The 18,970-nt window shown below is 47.5% G+C and overlaps 1 protein-coding gene across 1 annotated transcript in view; it reads left to right on the top strand.

Annotated features, from left to right (window-relative positions):
- The window catches only part of SDR42E2 (short chain dehydrogenase/reductase family 42E, member 2), a 49,986-nt gene that overhangs the window by 22,517 nt on the left and 8,499 nt on the right, over positions 1 to 18,970 (top strand). The window contains exons 5-10 of the mRNA XM_006892695.1: positions 2,281 to 2,338; positions 3,051 to 3,169; positions 3,833 to 3,908; positions 13,884 to 13,966; positions 16,743 to 16,880; positions 17,432 to 17,497. Of these exons, the coding sequence (XP_006892757.1) occupies positions 2,281 to 2,338; positions 3,051 to 3,169; positions 3,833 to 3,908; positions 13,884 to 13,966; positions 16,743 to 16,880; positions 17,432 to 17,497 (540 nt within the window). The remainder of the gene's footprint in view (positions 1 to 2,280; positions 2,339 to 3,050; positions 3,170 to 3,832; positions 3,909 to 13,883; positions 13,967 to 16,742; positions 16,881 to 17,431; positions 17,498 to 18,970) is intronic.

Genomic DNA, 18,970 nt, shown 5'->3' with positions numbered 1-18,970 from the left:
TCCCTTTTTACCCTGTTGGAGAAGTTTTTGGATGTGCATAGGGATTTGAGTCTTAGAAGATCCCATTCATCTACATTATCTTGTCCTGGTTGTAGGTTGGATTTTTTTAATTGAAAGAAAATAAAAGTTCTCATTTCACTTTCCTTTCTTTCTTCTTTAATATCCTGCTTCCTTTGCATAAATCTACTTTTTTCTTCCTTGAGAAATACATTTAACATTTTTTGAAGTGTATTTTATTGTGTTTCTGGTGAAAGTTTACATAGTAGTTTTTCACTTGACAATTTCTACACAAGTTGTATGTGATGTTGGTTACACGCTACGCAAGGCATAACGTTTGTTATTTCTATCCTTTTCGTAATTGCAGCAATGTTTTGGGTCATAAAATGCAGGAAATAACCTGACTGCCCATCAGTTGGGGATTCTTTAATGGGATCGTGCTGTATCCATGCCGTGAAATTTATACAGTTGTTAGAAGAACCGGAGTAACACTGTATCTGCCGATACAGAGCAGATTAACCAAATGCAGACCAGGGACTGATGTCCTGTTTGTTCAGAGCAGAGTTCAGGTGAACATTTTTTGATATCCCTACATTTGCATATGCCTACACATGGGTTTTTTGTACATAGGGTTTTCAGAGGCCTGCTGTTTCAGAAGTGGATGGCCAATCCTTCTTCCTAGTCTGTCTTAATGTGAATATTCAGATTTAGAGAAGTATCAGACAGACCAGCAAGTTAAAGGTATATCCCTATTGTGGAGTTAAAAATTAGTGTCAGTGTTGTCCCTGCCTTTGGCACACGTGTCTTTACCCACCTATTTCCCTGCTCCACCATCCACCAGGATACCCATCCACTTCTACCCACTCTCTTCACATCTATCTCCCATTGAGAATACCATGGACTGCTAGGAAAACAAACAGATTCGTCCTGGAAAGGGTCAAACTGGGTGGCTCCTTGGAGGCAAGGATTCTGAGGCTCCGTCTAACATACTTTGGACATGTTGTGAGGGGAGACCGGTCCTTGGAGAAGGACATCATGCTTGGGAGGGTGGAGGGACGGCGCAGGAGAGGAAGGCCTCTATGAGGTGGATTGATTCAGTGGCTGGGATAATTGGGATGGGAGTGTCAGAGACAGTGCGATTGGCACAGGACAGAGCGGAGTTTAGGGCTGTTGTACATAGGGTCGCTGAGTCGCAAGCGGCTTGACGGCACATAACAACAACAACAACAACACATGGGGTTTAGGGCTGTTGTACATAGGGTCGCTATGAGTCGCAAGCGGCTTGACGGCACATAACAACAACAACAACAACACATGGGCGCTCTGGTGGACTAGTGGTAAGGAGCTGCGCTGCTGACCCTGACACATGTGGTTTGAATCCCCTAGCTCCTCCATGAGAGAAAAATGGTCATTCTGCTCCCATGTGACTTACAACCTCTGAAAACCCCCTGGAAGGTCATCGGTTTTGACTTAATGACGCATAACAATAACACACATGCTGATATTAATAAGTGTAGATGACCCAACCAGGGAGACAGAGGCGCTGCTAACTCACAGTGGCGGCCTCCAGACTCCAGAATTAGGAGTGAGAGGGGAAATCTTGATTTCTTTTACCATTTGAATTGGTTTTTAACCTAGTGACTATATCCTCCAAGAGAGAGTTGTGCTGCCTTCCCAAAGGTTTGGATCCACGAACTGTTCATTAGGAGAAAGATGGGCAGTCTTCTCCAGACCAATTAACAGCCTCTGAAAACCCATTGGAGGGTCGGCAGACTTGGTTCCAAATCCACAGCAATGAATTTTTTGTGTTGATTCTTTTCTGTAGAAAAGAAACAAAATATTGCAGCAAAAATCTCTATAGTTCTTTTAGGGCTGTTCTGAGCATTCAGTGAGATGGTCACAGTGAGCCCTGGCACAGCCCTGGCACACAGGAAGTGCCCTCTGAGGACTGGTTGGGTTTAATTTTTATGCCCTCTCACTAAGACCCAGAGAGTATTATTATGTCCATCTTACAGTGAGGAAACAGAGGATCAAAGGGCAGGCCAAGTACTGCACCAGGCCCTTCCTGTAGGCCTTGGTTAATCCTGCTGACTGCCCCAGATTTGCCAAGGACCAGATGGGCATAGTGATAGCAGAGCTGAGCATCCCATTGTGGCTCTGTGGGCCTCTGAGCTGGGACTTCTACACCCACCCTCCTACCCTGACCACACACCCAGCCTTTTGGCCTTAACAACAAGGCCTGGGCTCCACCAATGATTTCCCCACCTTCATCTTGTCTTTTAGCTGCAAAAAGAACAGATTGAATCTGTAAATGTTGGAGGCACCAAACTAGTGATTGATGGTAGGCATTCAGAGCTGAGGTGTGGCCTGCGGGTGTGTCTCCTCTCCTCTCTTCTCTCCTGCCACAGGCCCAGCTCCAGGGGGCTGGGGAGCAGAGGGACCTCTCCTCCACTCCCAACACCCCAGGGGAGGGCCTGTGAGCCAGCCCACCCTCCCTGACTGCAGTGCTTCAGGGTGCAGGAACAGAGCCCTGGCGTGGCTGGGCTGTGGGGTGCAGAGGACTCAGGGGCCTGGGCAGAAGGCTGGGGAAGGCTCTAAAGCCAGGTCTAAGCTCTGTCTAGGTTCTCTGGCCTCATCCTGCCTTACTTTTCTCTCTGATTCTGGTGTGCCTTTTTTTTTCTTGTGTCCTCAAAGAGTGAGACTTTCTTCTGACCTGTCCCTTGGCCAAATATCTCAGGGGCCACCCCTACACTCAGAAGGAAGAGTGAACCAGCCTGATCTTCAGGGTTCTGAGGGGCAGGCGTACAACTCAGACCCCAAGTTAGGGCCTGGGTGCTCTTCCTTCTTGAGCAGCTCGGGGTTCTCGGGACTGGTTCAAGGACTGGGATTGTGTTGGAGGCTGCATGGGGGTGCGGGTACTTGCCCATGGGGTGCCCTGTGGGCACCTCACCTGACCACCTCTGACGGTCTGCCGTGTGTGTGTGTGTGTGTGTGTGTGTGTGTGTGTGTGTGTGTGTTTTCCGGTGTGCTGTCTGTACGTGCTGCCGCTGCAGTCTGTGTCCGCCGGCGCGTCCCAAGGCTCGTCTACACTAGCACCGTCAACGTGGCGTTCGGCGGGAAGCCCATCGAACAGGGTGACGAGGACTCCGTGCCATATTTCCCGCTGGAAAAGGTACTTACTGGTTCCTGAGCAGAGTGGGCGGGACTAACCAAAGCCCACAGGATAGAAGATGGGTGGAATCAGGGGCACGGGCACCCCCAAAACTGACTGGCCTGTTCTAGGAGAAGGGACCCTAACACAGAGTGGCCTGCCCCCTTTTCTGTTCTGGCTAGTATTCCCACAGAGACCTCTGGGAATCAGGCAAGTCTGGGTGCTCCCTGACTGTGGGACACTAAACAAATCGCTTAGCCACTCTGAACCTCTGTTTCTTCGTCTGGGCGTGATAGCACTTCTCCGAGGTTGTGAGGAACGGGAAATGAGTTCATGCATATGAAAAAGCCACGGGGACAGTTAAGAATGAGAGTAGTTAATAAAGCCAACACATGTCCAGTGTCACCACTGCCGGGAGACAGCTCTCTAGGGCTGGGAGAAGCCTCTCTAGGTCAAGGTGACCCTGGTCATCATCACTGCTCCTCTGTGTCCAGGGATCAGCAAGGACACCCACTTTCATCCTGCCCATGGAGGAAGGTGGGCACGGCACTCAGGCCTGGTGGTATCTGGTGGGAGCCCCTAGATTCCAGCTTGGTCTGTTCTGAAGCAGAGGCCTAGGGCAGGTCAGACAAGGCAGTGAACCCCCTTCCACCTCAGAGCTCTGCTCCCCCATCCACCTGACAGCACATGGACCACTATTCCCGAACCAAAGCCATCGCTGACCAGCTGACCCTGATGGCCAATGGAACACCTCTTTCGGGTGAGTATTTTGGGGCCCTGCTCCCTCCAAACCCACAGGCCTCTCCTGCACTAGACACAAGACTTCAGGTCATAACTGACCCATCCTGAGACCTGGCTTCTCTCCAAAGTACAGTTCCCCAGAGCCCAGGCCATTCTTTTGTCGTTGAGCAGATTCTGAGCCCTGCTTGGTGGGAGGCAGGGCGCGGCCAGAACAGTCATGAAAGAGTCAGACTCTCCCTCCACCCTCACACTGCTCAATCTTGAGGGGAGGGGCCGAACCTGATTGACAGAGTCATTAAGGGAGCAGGAGGCTCTGAGAGCACTGGAAGGCCTGGCAGGGGCTGAATGAGGAAAGCTGTCTTCCTCCGTAAAGGCAAGGAGGAGGGGCACGGTCCCCAGGGGCAGACACTGATGTGCAAAGGCCTGGGGGCAGCAGGGCTGGCCCTCTACTGTCCAAGAGAAGGAAGGAGCACAGGAGAGCCAGGGGTCAGATCGTGAAGAGCCTGGGGAGACAAGTCAAGGTGTTTGGGAGCCACTGAAGGGTTGACTTTAAACAAGAGGATGATGTGGGGGCAATGTGTGTTCTCGAATGATCAGGGAGGAGGCGGTGGCATCCAGGCCAGAGATGGCCACCACCTTGGACTGCAGGTGACTGTAGAAAGGAATGAGGGTGGCAGGGGACTGGGGGAAGGGTGAACGCAAGAGCCATTGCCAGAGGCTCCTCTGATCAGCATCTGGGTGCTGGCATTCATGTATGAGAAGATGGCAAGGTGAATGTTGGGGGTAACTTACTGACCCCTGTCTGGTCAGGAGGTGCCAGCAGGAGTAGGAGCCCCTGGGCTGACTTGGTGGCTGCAGCTCTCTCCTGGCCCCCCTGACACCCCATCTCCTCAGCACCCTGTGAGAGGTGGGAGGGGAGCTGTCACCCTCTGATGCCCACTCTACAGATGAGGAGACTGAGGCTCCCAAGTCTCTCTTTTCTGATATACAGGAGTAGCTCTGCTTTTAGGGGCCTCTTTATATATGACGGAGCTCTGGTGGCCTAGTGGTTAAGGAGATGTGCTGCCAACCCAAAGGTGGTGGTTTGAATCCACCAGCTACTCCTTGGGAAAAAGATGTACAGTCTCGTCTCCTGTGATTTACAGCCTCTGTAAACCTGCTGGGGAGTCAGCAATGAGTTGGTTCTGAGTTGGTAACAATGAGAGAGAGAGAGCTCTGGTGGTGGGTCCATGGGGAGTTGTGCTGCTAACCCAAAGGTCTCACCTCTCTGGAGGTTCAAACCTACCTGCTGCCCTTTCGGAGAAAGATGGGTATATTCTCATGTGATTTACAGCCTCTCAAAAACCCACGAGAGGATCAGCTATGTGTTAGTTCCAACTTGACAGCAATTGAGAGTTGAGCTGAGTTTGAGTCTTTGTATATGAAGGCACTCTGGTGGCATAGGTCATTTCATGTTGTGCCACTAAGCAAATGGTCAGTAGTTTGAATCCACCAGCCGCCACATGATAGAAAGCTGGACAGTCTCCTTCCATGACGATTTACAGCCTCCACAACCAACAGAGGGCAACCATGAATTGCAGTTAGCTCCATGGTAGTGAGGTTTTTTGGTTTATTTCTTGGTATATGAGTTATGGATCTGGAAGGAGGTGTTGTGGAGTGTTTTGAGAGGACCATGCAGGCAAGGGGCCCTACAGTGTCCCCTTTATTAACCTCCCAGGACACTCTGCCTCAGCTGCCTCACTGCATTGCTGTTGCCTCTCCTGGCTTGGGAGGATTCAATGAAACTGAAAGCTGGCTCTCAGTGGGACTGACTTGTTTTTCTAGGCCTTGCTGGCTGGGGTGTTTTGTTTTATTTTATTTTTTATCTTTTTTTTTTTTGCCATTGACAGGGTGCCATCTTCCTATCTTTTTAGTACCCATTTCCGTGGAATATATTTGAGTGTTTCTTCTCTGACAGGTTCCCAACTGATGGCTCTAGGTTCTGGCCTTACTCAGGGCCTGGAGTCCGTAGGTCTCACTGCAATCACATAGAGACAGTCTCCACCAATCTAGCACTTTCTACCTGCCAGCAGAAGTCTGTGTAACACCTCTCACCATCCAGGGGATGTTGACATTTTAGGCATCCCTCACTTTCTAAACTCAGGAACTACATAGATCCAGAGAAATTCTCTGCTCCCCACCCTAGTACAATGTACTTTCCAAAATCAGAAATGGCAAACAATCAGATCCTTTTACTGCGTTCATCTTCTGAACTCAGAAACCAAATGGACTGATTTGCAAAGCAAGGATATTTGAGATTATAAAGCCCCATTTTAGAGGGGGCAAACCTGAGGCTGTTGTTATTGTTGTCGAATGCTATCAAGACGAGGACGACTCCTAGCAATCCTATGAACAACAGATCTGAACTTTATCCCCTCCTGTGCTGACCTCAGCTTCTCGGGCATCCATGAGCCCACTGCTGCAGTCACTGTGTCACTCCATCTTGCTCTGGGTCTACCTCTCTTCTCTGACCCTCCACCTTTCCAAGCATGATGTCCCTTTTCCAAGGACAAGCCTCTCCTAGCAATGTGTCCAAAGTATATGAGACAAAGCTTCACCATCCTTGTGTGCAGGGAGCATTCTGGCTGCATTTTTTCCAAGACATACTGTTTGTTCTCTTGGCAGCCCATGGCACAGGCAATACTCTTCTCCAACACCACAGCTCAAAGGCCTCAATTCTTCTGTCGTCTTTATTCATTCATTGTCCTCAGATGCACAGCAAGTGATGGGAAAGACCGTGGCCTGGATCAGGTGCAACTTAATCTTAAGCTGAGGCTCTTGTGCTGTGTATCTTTTAGTTGGAACCAACTCACAGCTGACCCTCCAGAGGCAGTAAGTCGTACAGGAGGAAACTGCCCATCTTCCTCCTGCACGGCAGGCATGGTTAAATGCATAGCTGCGAAGTGGTAAAAGTGAGACTCGAACCCCAGAGGATGTGACACTGAGGTCTAGAGCTTTGCCGCTGTGCTGTATTACAGCCACAGCTGAATAGTGCTCTGGTATCCTTTCCCCTCAGCACCCTGCACTGTCCTGTGTCCAGTGGGAAGATCTCACAGGCTTTTCCCCATTTAACCTTGTCATTGAGTTATCTTCTCTGTCTTGGGCCTACTGGCCACTCCCCCAGCCTGCATGCCAGACACCCAATCCTCTGGCTGAGAATTATTTATACGAGCGTCCCCAGATTTCCATGGTCAAGAGAGTCATGGATACCCCGGGCCCAGCCTCTCCATGACGTGGCTGCCCAGTGCCCCACCGGCCTATATCAGCTGCAACCTGACCCACCCCTGACACATATACCCAGGTGACCCAGAGTTTAAAATTAGCTGCAGCCTGTTTACAGCAAAGCTCACCTGACACCTGCCTTCTCATGGTCACCCCAGGTGATTTCTGGTCCGTGAGGGTCCTTGTCACTCCACAGCTGATCTTAGTTCATTGTGAATGAAGTGTCATTGCTGTCACGGTATGGACGAGCTTCCAGTAGCCACCAGGACAAATGACTCCAAACAAACAAAAAAATTCATCCTCTCACAATTTTAGAGGCTAGAAATCGAAAGTCAAGGTCACATAGGGTCTCACGCCTCCCACATGTTCTGGGGAGAATTCTTCTGGTTTCTGGTGCCATCAGGCCCGCTTAGTTGTAGCCAAGCTCCTCCAGTCTCTGCCTCCATCTTCATGTGACATCTCCTCTCCTCCATCTGTCCCCCTTGTGTGTCTCTTCTCAGGACACTTGCCACTGGATTTAAGACTCACTGGGATCACCCAGAATGATCTCATCCCAAGGCCTCTATACCTTCTTTAAAGACCCTCCTTGCAAATAAGCTCACATCCTCTCATTCTAAGAGAGGAGAGAGGGATATATCTTTTGGAGGGCCACCGTTCAACTAACAGCTGTGGCCTCACTGTGAAGTGAAGATGTTGGAGAATGTCACAGTCAGGGTAGCTGGTTATGGTCAGGAGATACTTTAAAAATAATAAAAAAAAACCCACATCCCACTGTGTTGTTGTTATTGTTATGTATTACCCAGGCAGAATAGACTCATCGCTGACTCTCCAGGAGGTTTTCAGAAGTTGTAGATTGCATAAGAGGAGACGCCTATCTGTCTCCCACAGAGCAGCTGATGCATTTGAACCACTTACCTCTGGGCTGACAGTACAACTCCATACCCAGGAGACCACTTAGCCTTCACTAAGTTAACGGAGGAAAGGGAGCATATGTGGAAAGATACTTGATAGTTTCCAGAGAAAGGACCATCAGAATTGGGGTGGGGGGGAATAGAGTATAGGGTAGTTTGGGGAGCATGGGGACAAGAGATGCCAAATAGTCCCTCCGGGTGAGCCCACGCCTGGAATTTTAGGTCATGTTGTCAGTCATGTCACGAGTCACATACCTGGAGGAGAACATCTTGTTGGTCCAGTTTGGGCCCCTTGGCCACCACTTCCCACTCAAGACCTTGTGTAGAGGGAGAGCATTTCCCCAAAATAGGGCTGGTTCCTGGTCGCTGAAGGTGATCTACAATGGGCTTCCCTAACTGGGAGACAGCCCTTTGCAAACCTGAGTCTAGGAATAATGAAACACATTTATGGTTCCATTTCATTTGAAGAATGGGAGTTGGGAGAACTGATAAGTGTTTTAACATCTTTAAAAGAATCGTAATACGAACATAAATGAATTGTACAGGAACGTAAACATTGTGTAGATATTCTTCAGATCTAAATGTGTTTGTGAAAGCCCCTTGGTGCTCTACCCCAGACTTCTCCAGGTGAGATACGGTTACGCATTTCCACCATGGGAGCCCCTCGGGGGAAAGTCTGGAAACCTGAGACTCCCCTGGGATGTAGCAGTGGAAGCTTGGGGATAGACCCCCAGGTGCTTGTGTTGATGGTGTTAGTCTTTTCCTTTTTCTGTTGTTTATGCTGCCAACCCAAGGATGGGTGGTTCAAATCCACCAGATGCTACAGGAGAGAAAGATGGGCAATTTACTGTCTCTGAAAGCCCCCTGGAGAGTCAGCAATGAGTCAGTTACTACTCAATGGCACCGAATAACTGCTTATAAAGCATCGTTGTACAGATAAGGAAATCAAGATTAGGGAGCTGGGTGGCAGGGTCTACTTGTTCATATTTTGTCAGTTTCCTGAGTCTTACTCTTTGCCTCTATGTTCTGTGTAGCTTGGACTTCTTCCTTCACTACTATTGGTTCTTGATCATATTGGTTCTTGATCTTCTGAAAAGACTCCGTGTCAACCATTTCTCTTTCTTATAATGACTGTATTCTTTCCATCATCCTTTCATGCTTTCCTCATCATTCTATATTTTGCCCTTAGAATTCTTCAGTCTTGCAACTCAAGACTTGACTCTTTTCTTCATGACTTTCTATTTGGGAAGTAGGAGCATTTCTTCCCATTTAGTTTAGTTTTGTTTTCTAGTTTAGTTTCTTGCACATTTTGTTGTTGTCCCTTACTTTATCTTCTCGAGATACCCTTTGAAATCTTCTCTGTAGCTCTTTTATTTCATGATTTCTTCTTTTTGTTTTCACTTCTCCTCTATGTTAATTTTCTTCATCTATTTGAACATGCATGTGAGCAATTGATGGTGTATTCCAGGGCCCACATCTGGTCTTATTCTGACTGATGGCATTAAGCTTCTCTATCATCTCTTTCCATTAATGTAGTTAATCTGACTCCTGTGTATTCCATCAAGTAAGGTCCATGTACATAGTTACCATTTATACATATTTTAAACAAGTATTTGCAATTAACAAATCACTGGTCACACAAAAGTCTATAATGATTATTTCTGGCCTCAATTATATCACCATGGTCATATTTTCTGGTTATCAACTCTTCTTCCTTGTTTCCAACTTTTGCATTCCAATCATCAGTTATTATTAATTCCCTGAACATGTGAACTTGTCTGGAAGACAACTACGCGGCCAACTAACTGAAGACATTCATGTTTATATCCGTGTTTTTTTTTAAAAAAAAAAAAAAAAGGATGATCCAACAGAATATGAAATCAAACAATAATGTGAATAACACGTGCAAGTAAAATCTTGCTGAAGGTGCTTGGAGTAACCCATCGACAAGAAATGTCAGAGGTCGGCAGACCAGGCCTTTGCCTGGGTTCGCCTCTTGGGTCTCAATTCTTAGGATGATCCCTTTGGGAACGGATAGTAGGCTCCTCGACTAATTAATTGCGTTTTCTGTGTGTGCTGTCATCTAATAAACTTTAGGTGTTATTTAAAAAAAAAAAGAAATGTCAGAGGTCCAAGGTGGACTCAAAAAGGCTATGGCACAGAGGATTATCATTGCTGATGTCAGATTGACCTAGGCTGAAAGCTAAGAATACCAGAAAGATATTTACTTATTTACTGTGCAAAGGCATTCAGCTGTGGATCATGATAAATAATCTTGTTGCTATTGTATTGTTAGGTGCCAGTGGTTCATGTTGCTGTTGTTGTTACATGCCATCAAGTTACTTGCGGCTCATAGTGACCCTTTGTACAAAAAGCTCTGAAATCTGCTCTATCCTAGCCAATCTTATTGTCTCTGACACGCCTAACCTCATTACCCCAGTCACTGAATCAATCCATCTCATCGAGAGTCTTCCTCTCTTGTGCTGTTCTTCCACCCTTCAGGGGACTGGTCCCTCCTTGCAACATGTCCAAAGTAGGTCAGATGAAGCCTCAGAGTCCTTGCCTCCAAGGAGCTGCCCAGTTTAGTCCTCTCTAGGATGAATATATTTGTTCTCCCGGCTGTCTAGGGTATATTAAGTAATCTTCTCCAGTATCACAGTTCAAAGGCATCAATTCTCTTTCTATCATCCCTAGTCATTGTCCAGCTTTCTGATACATAGCAAGTAATTATGAAGACTATGGCCTGGATCAGATGCACCATAGTGTCCAGAGTATTGCTCTTCAATACTCTAGATAGGTCCCTGACAGCTGACTTTCCCAGTGCAATTCAGCTTTTGATTTCCTGGCTGCTGGTACCTAGAGTGTTGATTGTGGAGCCAAGCAAACTAAAGCTGTTAACTATCTCAATCTCTTCACCTGTCAATTGACCCAGTGGTGAGAGTTTTTGTTTCTTGATGTTGAGCTTCAATTCATATTGAAGACTGCAGTCCTTGACCTTCTGCAGCAAGCCCTTCAGGTCCTACTCAGTTTCAGCAAACAAGGTTGTGTCATCTGCATAATGCAGATTGTTGATGAGTCTATCTCCAATCTTGATGCCACATTTCTTCTCGTAGAGCCCAGCCTCTTGGGTGATCTGTTCTGCATATAGATTGAAAAGGTATGGAAATAGGCATGGCATACACCCTTCCCAATTTTGAGCCACGTAGTGTTTCCCTGCTTTGTTCTGACAACTGCCTCCCGGTCCAGATACTTGAACTATGACTCATATAAAACTTAACGAATAACAGATCTGAACCTTAACCCTATCCTGTGCCATCCTCCTCATCTCTGATATGCTTGATCCCAATCTATGTCCAACATTAAGAAGAATGGAAATTCTAGAACACTTGGTGATGCTCATGCAGAACCTGTACATAAACCAAGAAGCAGTCATTCAAATAGAACAAGAGGACACTGCATGGTTTAAAATCAGAAAAGGTGTGTATTGTGGTTGTATCCTTTTACGATACCTGTTCAGCCTGTATGCTGAGCAAATAATCTGAGACACTGGGATAGATAAAAAATGTAGCATCAAAAGTGGAAGCAGACTCATCACCAACCTGTGATACAGAGATGGCAGAACTTAGTTTGCAGAAAACGAAGAAGACTCAAAACAATGACTGTTGGAGCTCAGAGATGACAACCCTCAGTATGGCTCATAAAGAAAGTTCAAATCCACATGATAAACATTATGGTAAGTGGTAAAAAAAAAAAGATTGAAGTTGTAAAGAATTTAATTTTATTTGAATCCACAGTCAATTTCTGTGGAAATAGCAGTAGAAACCAAATCCTGTATTGCCTTGGGGAAATCTGCAGCTAAGGCCCTCTTAAAAGTGCCAAAGAGTGGTGAGTTCTGGTGGTCTACTGGCAAGAAGCTGCAACTATAAGCTCAGAGGTGCACAGTTCAAATCCATCAGATGCTCTGCTAGAGAAGGAGGAACAATCTCCTCCTGTACCAGTCAGATCTGATTTGATGGTACACACAAAAAATAATGAGATAAAAAGAAAAATTTTTTTTAAAAGTGCTAAAGAGCAAGGATGTAATTTAAAGACTAACGTGTATCACACCAAACCATCATATCTCATATGCTTTTGATCCCCCCTAGTGGCATGCTGGTGGCATGCTCTGTGGGGAGTTGCACTGTAAACAGACCCTTGCTGGTGGTTCTAATTCACCCTCAGCCCTGCAGGAGAGAGATAGCCAGTGCTCGCCTGTGTGATCTACAACCTCCAAACACCTGCTTGAGAGTCGGCTCTGAGTTGGTCCCAATTCAACAACAATGACTAAGTGAATGAGTCGTATGTATTTGAAAGCTGACAATGAATGTTGTTGTTGTTGTTTAGAAGATGCACCAGGGGTATCAGTGCTGGTGTCAGATGGACCTTTGTTGAAAGCAGAGAATACCACAAGAATGTCTATTTGATTATTTTTTAAAAAGAAAAGAAATAGGTAACATCATACAAGATGAATCAAGTGCACTGACTAAATGAGCGTAAATATTGTCATGTTTCAGTTGATGTTGTTGTGTACCGTTAGCTCCGAGCCTCATTGTTCAGAAGCTTTTCAGAGATAGTAAATAGCAAGAGAGGAGTTTGCCCACCTTTCTCCCATGGAGCTGCTTGCTAGTGGATAGATAAAAAATGTAGCATCAAAAGTGGAAGCAGACTCATCACCAACCTGTGATACAGAGATGGCAGAACTTAGTTTGCAGAAAACGAAGAAGACATGTACCTTCGGGTTGGTAATGCAGTTCCTTACCACTAAGTCGCAATGAATGAAACAATGAATAAGGATGATCAGAAAAGAACTGATGTTTTTAAAAGTCTTGCTGTTATTGGCAAAGAATAGTGAATGGACTTAAAAAAAACCCACAACAATTTCTTCTTGGAAGAAATAGAGCTACAGTGCTTCTTAAAAACAAGAATTGCAAGACTTGGTCTCGTGTACTTTGGGCATCTTATCAGGAGGGACCAGACCTTATTAGGAGAAAGAAACCATGGCTGGAAAAGTAGAGAGTCTGTGAAAGAGAGGAAGACCCTCAATGAGATGGATTACAACAGTGGGCTTGAGAGCAGCAGCGGTGTACAATTTCCTTCCATCTGCATGGCGTGGCTATGCGTCAGGACTGACTTCACTGCTCATAACAGCACACTTGTTCACTTTGTACTCAATCAGAAGCAGGAGTATCAATGAAAGGCTTTGAATCCATGTCTCTGCTCCACCCCACTGAACTATGTGATGCTGGGCAAGTGGTGTCAGCCAGAGAACAGGGGTGCAAGCAGCTCCTACCTCATAGGATTGCCTTGGTGGGAAAAAAACCCAAAAAGTCTTGGCTTTCTAGACATACTCAGATCTCTGAGAGTGGTCGTGTTCACTGTCCGATGGCTGGGACCGAAGGAGCTGTGGGTCTGTATCATGGCTAGAGTAGTATGTCCAGGAGAATTGAAGGAGACTGAGTCTGCCCGAGTGCTGGGTCAACTCACCTGGGCCATGCAGATGTTTGCATCTAAGTGTTACCTTAACCACTGACCTCCAGCGTCATGAGGGCAGGAGCCATTCTTCATCATCCTTGAATTCTTCACAGCATTTATCCTGGGGCTCAGGGGAGGGGAGCCTGAATGGCGTTTGTTGAATGACTAATAGATGGAGAGAGAGTAAGTAATTTAATGAGGACGTCTCTACCCTGTCCAGGTAAGGATGGGAGTTATGGACAGTCTTCCTGTCCTTCTTCCTGCTGGGCTGTCCCTCCTCGGGCTGTTGACCACTCTCTTCTGTGTTCTAGGAGGAGGCACTTTGCGGACATGCGTTCTCCGGCCCCCGGGTATCTACGGCCCCGAAGAGCAGAGGCACCTGCCCCGTGTGGCGGTATGTCACCTGGGCCCTGAGGCACAGGAGGAACTGGGCTGGTGTGTGCATGCTGACGGACTCTCCCAGCCTATACAGGTTCCCCGTGTCAGTTCCTGGGACCCTCTAATCTGGGAGGTGCCCCTACTTACCAGTCTGTGGGCCCCTCTGATCTGCCAGCATATGCTCTAAATAAGGCCGAAGACTTGGTCCAGCAAGCAGAGTGGTCAAGCTGGGGAGACATGGCACTGTGACCCCACAGAGACAGGGGAGCCCGATTTTTCCACCACCATGTGTGCTCCCTGAGAACTGATGGTTTACCCTATGCTGCCAACCCCAGGGTCTTCAGGCAGAAATATCTATTTTAGAGAAAGCTGGGTGCCAGGAATATAGCTTGGCGGTTTCTGATGTTTTTTAAAGTCTTGCTGTTATTGGCAAAGAACAGTGAATGGACTTAAGGTTGGAGGAGGGGCAGATGCTGTAGTCACAGACCCCGTGTGGTGAGGGTGTTTGAGAGGATGAGAGTACAGCAGAGGGCGTGGCAGGGAGAAGTCCAGGAGGGCTGCCTGGAGGAGGCAATGCCTGTGTTGGAAGAGTAATGAGCCAAAGGAATGACTTGTAGTGAAGAGACAATCCAAATAGAGAAGACAGCTGAGGCAAGAATCGGGAAATGAGAAAGGCCATGGTTGGTTTAGAAAGGAACAGGACGCTGTGTCTGGATCTGGGGGTACAGGGTTGGAGTAGGGGGTCAGAGGACGATTTCAGAGAAGTGACATAAAAGTTTCCAAGAATTCCTATACTGGAATTGTATGAGTGTTTTTTTTCTTTTTTCTTTTTGAAGTTAATTGAGGAGTCAGGCTATGGGGTGAGCCCAGTGACTACTCTGCCCATTTGTTCGGTCACACCAAAAAACCCTCTACTATTGTGTCTATTCTACTTTATAGCAACCCAATCAGGCAGAGTAGAAATGCCCCAGAGTTTCCACTCCGGTCACAGCAGACTGTGGCATATTTCTCCTGAGGAGCAGCTGGTGAATTCAAATCACTGACCTTTTGATTAGAAGCAGAGCTCTTAATCACTTCACCCACCACCAGGACTCCTTATCCACTATGACATTCAAGAAATACTTGAGTCCCTGTTACACCCACTCCTCAAGCAGCAACATGCTTAGGGTCCACAGATCAAGCTATTAATCAGAGATTGGCATTACGCAAACATGGAGGAGGAGGACCTCATCTAACCACGAAATGACATTGTTATTTAACTGCTGCCCGCCCAAGTTGATACATAACCTTAACCTTCACTACCATCATCCTGCATTCTGGCATTCCTTGCTGCCAGATAGAAATCATCAATGTCCCCCTAAGTCGAGACCGACCCGTAGCTGACCCTCCAGCAGGTTTTTAGAGGTAGTTAATTGCACTGGAGAAGATTACCCCATCCTATCCCCACAAAATAGAGTAGAATATTCTTGTGGCTGTAAATGTAAAATGTCAGATAACAAGATAGTCAATAAGTGGGGGCTCTGGTGGCCTAGTGGCAAGAAGCTGTGTGGCAATCCTAAAGGTGAGCAGTTCAAATCCACCAGCTGCTCTGCTGGAGAAGGAGGGGCAATCTCCTCCTGTACCAGTCAGATCTGACTTGATAGTACACAACGAGAGAGAGAGAGAGAGAGAGAGAGAGAGAGAGAGATTTCTATGCCCATATCTGAACCCAGTATGGTTCAGATTTGGAGATAAATCTTTGAGCAAGATAATGCCTGCCTTGTGGCGCTTAGGTACTTACATGCAAGACAAAGCTAAACATGATAGATTATGAGGGGTTTTTATTGGTGGAGTTTTTTAAGGTGCCAGGTACTACAGAAAAAAGAAGAAGGTGAGGGAGTTGGGAGAGCCAGGCAGGGACACAGGCTTAAGGAAGGGAGTCAGGGAGCCTCACTGAGAAGGTGATTTGAGCATCAAGGTCAAGGAGACCACAGGGCGCACCACACAGGTATGTGGAGGAAGGACCGAGGGAAGAGAGGCAGAGGGGACAGCTAATCCAAAGTCCTTAGGTGAGAACATCTCGGATCTTCTGGAAACGGCAGGGAGCCCCGTGTCACTGGAGCCGAGAGAGCAGGGATAGGAGTGATGTTTAGTAAGAGATGACATCAGAGAGTGACTGGGGTCAGACCAGGAAGGGTCTGGTCAGCCTCTGTCATCCTGGCAGGACGGGGGTCCTGAAGATTTTGAGCAGAGGAGAGACATGATCTGGGAGTTCTGGTTGCCTAATGGCAAGAAACTGCACTGGTTTGAGGTTACCCGCTGCTCTGCAGGGGAAGGATGGGCAGTCTTCTCCCATGCGACTAACTACCTTTGAAAACCCTCTGGAGGGTCAGCTATGGGTTGGTTCCAACTCTACGGTACACAGTGGCATCCAGAACAGACAGCAGGCGGTGAGGGACCAGTTATAGGAGGCTGTGGTCCTATCCAGGTGAGGGAGGGAGAAGTGGTCACATCCCGGAGAGATTTGTCAAAAGTGGTCCCAAGGGGTTTGGCCTGGGCCGCAGTGTGCCATCTCCAGAGAGCCGGAAGAGGTGGATGGAGCGGGTTGGGAGAGGTCAGGCATTCGGTGCCATACTTGGTCGCTGAGGTGTTCCTGGGGAGCCATATGGAGGTGCCAGGTGTTAAGAATCTGAGCCTGGCATTTGGAGGGAGAGGAGTCTGGTGGTTAGATAGAAATACAGGAAGCACAGCATAGAGATGGCAGACAGGCGGCATTCAGACCACTCCAGACCCACTCTCACCTCTCCCACCAGAGCCACATCAAGAAAAGGCTGTTCATGTTCCGATTTGGGGACCGCAGAGCACAGATGAACTGGGTCCATGTGTGCAACCTGGTACAGGCACACGTGCTGGCAGCCGAGGGCCTGACTGCTGCTAAGGGCTTTGTGGCGGTGAGTTTCCTGCAATGCTGTTGGGACAGCACCCTGGGCTGCAAGCGGGGGCATGGGGGGGAGTGCCCATCCCTAGGGAATACCTGGGCCCACATACAGAAGAATTCTCCCCAACTCCTGTTGGCTGCAGGACAGTGGTCGTGCGGAAGCTGGGGTGGGGATGGAGGCATTTCTGAGCTTTCTTAGCTCATCAGAATGATCTGGAGGTAGGTGGCGTGGACCTTGTAATCAGGACCAGATGCCAAGCATCACACTTCATCTCCATAACAGCCCACGGGTTGGGGTGGGGGTAAGGAGCATCTCATTATTCTCATTTGTCTGACAAAGAATCTGAGCCTCAGAGTTAGATGACACCCCTGATAGTGAAAGAGAGTTCCGGATCCACCCAGCTGTTAGGACCCAAACCAGGCAGACCCGTCCAGGTTGGGGGCTGGTCATACCTGTGTCCCCAGGAGAACTGGAAGATTAGAGCAGCTGCCAGGAACCACACAAAAGGGTGGGGACCAAGCTGGTGGGTGGTGGCCTGACCTTCCTCCCTGCTGTCCCCTCAGAGTGGACAGGCCTACTACATCAACGATGGGGACAGCGTCAACCTCTTCGAGTGGATGGCCCCGCTGGTAGGTGTCCACCATGGCCGCCCCTGCCCTGAGTGGAAATCCGAGATCCCCACATCTTCTCACTCCCTGCCGTCCTTCCCTGTCTCCCCAAACCAGACACTTCATTGGGAATGTTTGGCTTCTCTCTGAAGACTAACTCCGGCCATGAGGGTCAATGGACCTGGTGGCAGTTGGCAGTTGGGGGAGCATGACCTCCCCACTGACTGTATGTAACCCCATCCCTTCCTGCCACCCCAGTTTAGGGGACTTAAGCTACCATTGCTGTTAAATTGACCCTAACTCATGGTGACCCCATGCACCTCAGTAGAACTATAACGGCTGATATTTTAGAAGGAGATCACCAGCCCTTTTTTCCAGTGTGTCTCTAGGAGGACTCAAACCCCCAGCCCTTTGGTTAACAACTGAGTACATTAAACATTTGCACTACCAGAGATAACATGTTGACAGACGTTGTTGTGTGGCCTCAAGTTGATTCCAACTCATATTGTTGTGTACCATTGAGTCGGAATCAACTCATAGCTGACCCTCCAGAGTGTTTTCAGAGGCAGTAGATTGCATGAGAGTTGATTGCTCATCTTTCTCCCACTGAGAAGCTGGTGGATTCGAACCACATACCTTTGCATCGGCAGCACAATTCCTTACCGCTAGGCCACCAGAGCTCCCAAGACATAGTGATCTTACAGGACAGATTAGAACTCTGTTCCATACAGCTTTTTGGGCTATATTTTTTTTGTGTAAATTTTATTTTGATGATGTTGACAATATACACAGCAAAACATACCAATTCAACAATTTCTGTTTGCACAGTTTAGTGACTCTGATTACATTCTTTTGATTGAACAACCATTCTCCTCTTTTTCTGAGTTGTTTCTTCCTCGTTTACATAAACTCACCTCCCCTCTAAGGTGAAATCATTGAAGTTGCTGTTGTCACTTGGATCCCATAGGATCACTTATTGCCACTGACCCAGAGCAGACCTCCCAGCAGGTTTCTGAAGCTGTAAATTGCGTGAGAGGCAATTTCCCATCTTTCTCCTTTAGTGCCACTTGTGAATTTGAACCAGATGCCAGAGAGGCAATGCCTTTGGGTTAGCGGCACAGCGCCCTGTGGACTGCACTCCCAGAGCTCCCTGATCCCATAGAGATAGTTGTTAAAAGAGCACAGTGTTGCTGAGTAAAATAAATCAAGCACGAAAGAACAGTTATAGGAGATTGCTACTATAAAGTTAAGAACAGGTTTACTGCTCCCGCAACAAAGAAAAAGCTTAATACTTAAGGTAGACTGCATTATTAATTAAGCTAATCAATTATTTGCTCATATGTTATTTCTTTAAATTCCTCTGTATCTGCCAGTTCCTTTCTATATAATGACTCAGTATATTCCTTCCATCTTCTTTTAATACTTCCTGGATCATTTAATATTCTGCCCAAAGCATCCTTGATTACAGCAACTCTAGGTTTGAATCTGTTCTTC

Source organism: Elephantulus edwardii, unplaced genomic scaffold (genome assembly GCF_000299155.1).
Source record: "Elephantulus edwardii isolate Elephantulus edwardi_28Jun2011 unplaced genomic scaffold, EleEdw1.0 scaffold00117, whole genome shotgun sequence".
Lineage (NCBI taxonomy): Eukaryota > Metazoa > Chordata > Mammalia > Macroscelidea > Macroscelididae > Elephantulus > Elephantulus edwardii.
Note: the sequence above shows the minus strand (reverse complement) of the source record. Positions and strands in the feature narration are given on the sequence as shown.